At 39.9% G+C, this 6,203-nt stretch overlaps 1 protein-coding gene across 1 annotated transcript in view; it reads left to right on the forward strand.

Moving 5' to 3' along the window:
- Nucleotides 1-6,203, forward strand: part of C15 (homeobox protein C15) — a 33,349-nt gene that overhangs the window by 20,414 nt on the left and 6,732 nt on the right. The window contains exon 2 of the mRNA XM_018020439.2: nt 2,901-3,129. Coding sequence (XP_017875928.1) covers nt 2,901-3,129 — 229 coding nt within the window. The remainder of the gene's footprint in view (nt 1-2,900; nt 3,130-6,203) is intronic.

Consider the following 6,203-nt stretch of genomic DNA (forward strand, 5'->3'; position numbering starts at 1 on the left):
GTTTGTTACCATAATAATTTAGTTCGTTTATTTTTAATATATTTAATAATTTAGTTAGTTTGCAGAGGTATGTGCACAGAGCAACGCGGTTAATACATAATTGCAGAGTACATTAATAAAATGATTCTTAAAAATCTTATCGTTACTTCATTTAAAATGTTTTTTTTTCTTTCAACTTATTTTTGTACGTAGAATCGCCACTTGGTTTATTATACTACAATTTTTCGGACACCCTGTACATACGTACGTATATGGATGTACACTTCTTTATAGATTGTCTGATAATTCGGGTAATTATACTTAGATAATCGATCTTTGCTTAATATAAACACAATAAGTTTCCCCCTGCCCATCACGAAAATCGGTTTATCGCGGCAATCCATCCATCCATTCGTCCGTCCGGACATCCGATCTGTGTCTCAATTAACACTGCTCGACCGTATATATTTATATTCTAATTGAACAGGCATTATTGACGGTGATTATTTCATGCCTAGTTTCGTGATTTTCGCGTCGTGCGACTGGTTCGATTATATTTTCGTCGTGAACAAGGGTGGAGCGTTGCACCGGGCGAAGGACAGGGTTGCGGATGCTGGAAAAGAGGGATGTATAATGGAATAATATCCACTTGATGGTCGTTTACCCTTTAACGATGATTCCTCGGTTTTCGGAGCGTACCGCGAGAGAAAGAGAGAGTGCAGTTACGTGTCAAATTGAATTTCACGGGAAATTTTCCGCGTTCCTCCATTTTCTGCCGCCCCACGTCCGACGCGTACAAGCACCGCTGGGATCATTATCGTACTAATCATTAATTTCGAACCTCCGCTTCCAGCGCTGATATTTAATGCCCGCTGTCGTTATAACTAAATTTATACATTTTCCGAAATTCGTTTTCCAACCTATTTATTTACGCGTTCAATTAATTTCGAACTTTTTTTCGAATTACGTCACACGCATTGAAATTTGTAAAAAAATAAAGACGCGAGATAAATTCTAGAAAATGCGATGACACAACTTTCAGTCTTCAATTACTAATTCATGCTTATTAACGCAGAGTGAACAACTTAATCGAGGCTATCGGTCGCTTTAATCAGCCACTATCTTTATTGCGGATCCGTGACAAGAACTCATCGTCAAGAGTGCCTTTCATGATATTCCGAAAGAATGTGAAATGTTTTCCATATTTTAGCAACATTGAGCCATTTGACATGTAGTATAGAATAAATAGAAGCTGTTAATTGGAATGATTTTTGATGAATGATATTTTCGGACTGTAACTTCGTATAAAATTTATGTAAAACGTTTTTTCAGTATATTCATTCTTCATAATCTTGTAATTACCATCCCCCTTACAAAAAGAATATTAATCGCGCGTAAAGAGAGAAGTAGGTATCTTTGATTCAGAAGCGAGAAAAAATGCCGGAACAAAATAAGAAGCAGCGTTTCCACTTAAGATCTCACAAGTATAACGTATTTATCACATTCTTCATTCTCATTACTGCATACCGCGTACCTATCATGTTTCCAGGCATTAAATCTATAGGTATACGTATATCGCATTAAATGCACTTTCTGTTATTCATGCGCTATTACTACGACAGATAAATGCTTAATGATGTTGATAGTCACGCTTCGTGGAGAACGAACTACAGGAAACGATACAATGTTTTAGTAAGTATTCGAGTTTTACTAACGAGAGTAAATTGCTGAGAAAAGACCCTAAAATATCAAACGAAAGAACAGACGACGTTTCATCAATGTGTCAAATACTGTAACCTGTCTAATACGATGTAAGTAATCGTTGAAAAGAAAAGAGTCAGCAAATAAAGTTGTTCTGTCATTTGTTCACGATTTAATTGCGCGGTGAACCGTCTCTAATGATCATTCGGTGTGAATTATTATTGAATCAGAATCAGTCACGCGCGTTAATTTGTCTCTAACAGCAGAATGAATAGGTAATGATCACCTGATTAATGTTTGAGAAACGAGCTTACGCTTTGTTCATTAAAATACCTCGTCTATTACGAATACATCTTAATTAAATAAATCAAGTCTGGGAATAACATTTATTTATATGACATTGTTTATTAAACGTGGAACAACAATCAATAGTTGTAGGAATAAGTAGACGTACGAAACGAGCGCGTGGTTGTACCGCTCAACTGTTTGTATTGATTGTAATTAATGTATCTCGATTAGGGCATCGATGAAAAATAGAATAGTTACACTGAGTTATAACAGTTTAAGGGATGTGGATACCGATCGGTCGTTTATATCGCGAGGACCTGATCCGATACGTTTCTACAGGTTGCTTGCAATCTGGTCGACGTATACAATAATTAGCCGGGATGAACGGTGTTCCGATAAGGTGGATCTTCGAGCGCAACTTTCAACCGCGATTTACGCTGCTAGTTTTGCATAAGTGGATGATAAGGCTTCAGTTTGATTTCACGTTCCATGGTTGAGATTCAGCTCGGTGTTGTTTGTACGGGTCTCCGGTAATGGAAGTGGTTCATTGCTATCGCGTTAACGGTAATTTTATTAATATCTACTCTCCTCTACCGAATCGCAATGCACCTGTGAACGCGACAACGTGCTGACTACAAAGATCGCGTTATAATTTGCACCGACTGGTAAATCGTTTCGCGTAACTTGCTTCTTAACATTTCGTAATCATTTTCAACATAATTCGTTTAACATATGGTCACTGTTTTATCTTGGAATTTTAATACTTATTCCGTTTAATCAGATATTCCGTTCATTGCAAAATTTTATTCATCCAATTTCTTTATCTATATTATTTTATATGTATATGTCTTAAGAGACGCGTTGATGTAAATAATAATTAAAATTAATATCAACTGTCGTGATTGACGAGCGTTCTCGATTTTGTTTTACAGTAGCTGGAGCATTTCCAAGGAGGATCGGCCATCCGTACCAAAACAGAACGCCGCCGAAGAGAAAGAAGCCGCGGACGAGCTTCACCAGGTTGCAAATCGCCGAGTTGGAGAAACGTTTCCACAAACAGAAATACTTGGCCTCGGCTGAACGAGCAGCCTTGGCTAAAACCTTGAAGATGACTGACGCCCAGGTGAAGACTTGGTTTCAGAACAGGCGGACAAAGTGGAGGTAAGTCCCTCACGTTTCCTATTTTATCCCACGCATTTTCATTTTACACATAATTTTATCCTGACGAGCTAGTATGAAATCAAATCAATGTCGGTAATTTTAAATTAAATTATCATATTACGCGACTTATCAAACGCCATGCTACGTTAATAATGTAAGTAGCGACGTGTGTATGTACTGGTTCACTAATTCTCGACACGTTTTTGATTTCGTTGACCTAATAAGGAAAATTAACAGAATCATTGTTCCAAGCCAAGCTTCTGGTAATCTCGGCTGAATCAAGGTTCGTGCATTTATCAAAATCTCGCGTCAAAGTGCAGTCGAAAAGGAAAACGCGTGATGGAAACTGTGGCCGGAATGTTAATAGCGTGTATCGTTGAGGGGTGCATCGAGAGTCGAGTGTATTGGAGTCTCTTCAAGATAAGGGAGGACGAAAACACGTCATTTAGATAAAACGGGACCCGTCCATGGCGCTGTGAACCGATACCAGGGGCGTCTTAGCGGCGAGACGAGCCCGGCCCAGAGGCATTTCTTCAGAGGATGCTCAACTCGTTCTCCTCTTTTTCCTTGCCTAATAGTTCCACGTTTCGGAACATTTTTAAAAGCGTCCTCCCGCGGCATGACCTCGCCTCGTTCTAGGAAGTGTTAAGATGATCAGGGAGATGACTATACTTTAAAACCAAGGAATAGTTTCCAAAAACGCCTTCCCCTTTCCGCGTATTTTCTTAGGAATCGTATCGGTGATGTTTTAATGTTAAAATAGAGAGAACTGTTTTAAAGTAGACTCGCTCTTATAGTTTGATGATGTCATCGTGTGAAGGAACGGTGGTAGAATAATCGCTTTTTGGGAGTGAGTCGGTTGTACCCATTCGACAAATTATTCTAAGAAATACTCTTGAAATAAGTTTTTATTGATTAAAAGTACGAGTACTTACTTATGAAATAATTCACTAAACTGCTACTACAGCAGTATTTCCGCTGTTTCCTCTCATTTTTATTCAGTTAAGTGAAATTCCACATTTTCGGAGAATACCGACAATCTAGATTTCCCCCGAGAGCGTCGATTTGTCCGCCGTTTTATGGATAAGTAACAGTTCACAGAGTTTTGTGGAAACGCTATGCCGTTACAGTTGTTCGCATTGTTCCGGGAGCAATAAAGAGGCTTATTGGTAAAAACAAGGAATGTAAAACGGTGCGCATATAAAAACTGGAAAAGAACGCCTTTAGACGGTTCGTAACGATATAATAAGAGATCGATAACAGGACTGGCAGGAAAAAAAAAGGAAAAAGTGATTCGATGCCGTTGCATCGGGATCCCGACTTCTTGGGTTTCGCTCACGATATTCCATTTGTCGTAAACCGTGCAAAAAAGGAAATTATGCTTCTTACGTGGAAACCGAAGAATGGTAGTTCCTTTCTGGAACACGAATAAAATTCATTGCGAAAAAGCGTCCTCCTCCTTCTTTTCCTTCCAAAAATAAAAGAACAACACGATAGTTTATCGTGTTATTTTTATTTTTCACCTAACAATTTACTATTAAGATAAAGCCTTCAATTTTATTCATTCCGTCCTTAGTCATCTATTTCTTCCCACTTTATCGCAAGACCGCGATTCGCGATATGTCATGTTCATTCGATTGTAACTGTTTGACGAGCCGTTTTACAAGGTGCGGAAGCAAGTTGAAATTTTATAAGTCTTTTTATTACGCAGCTGCTGTCTTCGCTCGAGGAACGAGCGTGAAATTCGATTTGAACACTGACGACTTATGTTATCTGTCTCAATGTGTTCAGAAACGGTAACGCAGTGACAGATACATTCGTCTAGATGTCCCGTTGAATTAAATTTACATCTAAACGACAAGTGAATCATAATTAATTTCGAATACCTACGGAATTATACGTACTACGACGGAGCTGGTATTGAATAAATTGGGTAATTTCAAGGAACGACGTCATTCGAACATCCATATGATCTTCCTCTATGTAATTCAATAATGGAACGCGTTGAATATTGGTCGCAAAATAATAAGCACTAGTGGTTCGATCGAAGCTGCGAAAAATTCCAATGTTCTGATAATCAGCGAACAAATTGAAGACTTGCTTCCGGTGACGTATCAACGAATTTAAACTGAAGACAAAAAATGAACGAGAGAGTGAGTTGCCTTCATTCTTCCCTCGCTCAGGATCACGCGCATCAGCGACGCGGTCCAGCGAGCAGCTGCGTTTAAAGTAACGAGATGACTTTAGGCAGAGATGAGATAACTTGGTCTCAATAATTCAGATACCTAACAGCTTAGCCCTGTCCCGTACATAATGCAGTCTATCCACCCCATCGTGCTCCCCCATCCGCCTCTGCTTTGACTGCCAACTCACTCTCTCTCTCTCTATCTCTCTCTATCTCTCTCTCTCTCTCTCTCTCTCTTTCCCGATGCTCTCATCTCCACCACCTCGAAGTAAATCGCACCCCTTCGTCGGTGTCGCAAGAGATCCAGTCCGGTCGCCGACTCTTCCCTGAGAGTCTTACCGCCGCTTTTAAAGTGTCAAAACTCTCGAATTCGCGATTCGGATCGTTTCGATCCGTCGCGCCGAGACCCCATCGCGATTCGCCTCGTTAAAGATTCATCGTTTCCCTGTGTTGGATCACGCCCGTAACTGGTTGTACACGAACAACCAAAGCTATTCGGAAGGTACTCGTTGTTCCTTTTTTTTATGGAAATCGGACCCATGAAAAAAAACAAGTTCACCATACCTTTGATCATACTTATTCGATAAATTATCTTTAACGCATTCTATTCGTTACGTAATTAACACGATAACACGAAATACGCCTGTCTATACATGTGTATGTTTCCGTAGGAAATAGTAACCAAAAGTTATAGTTGACGATAAGAGGGATAACGATAATAAGGGTAATGCGTCCCAGGGTGTCGGGAGGATGCCTATAGTTTACACCGCGAATGGGGCGAGGCTGCGTCGCGTCGGGGTTGCAAAATGTAATCGGCACGGCGCCCCTCAATTATTAATTGGTAACCGCGTTAATTACTTGTACGGGTGTACGCGCGGCTGTCACTGGG

This window comes from Ceratina calcarata, unplaced genomic scaffold (assembly GCF_001652005.2).
Source record: "Ceratina calcarata isolate Rehan_Ccalc_2016 unplaced genomic scaffold, ASM165200v1 scaffold111, whole genome shotgun sequence".
NCBI lineage: Eukaryota > Metazoa > Arthropoda > Insecta > Hymenoptera > Apidae > Ceratina > Ceratina calcarata.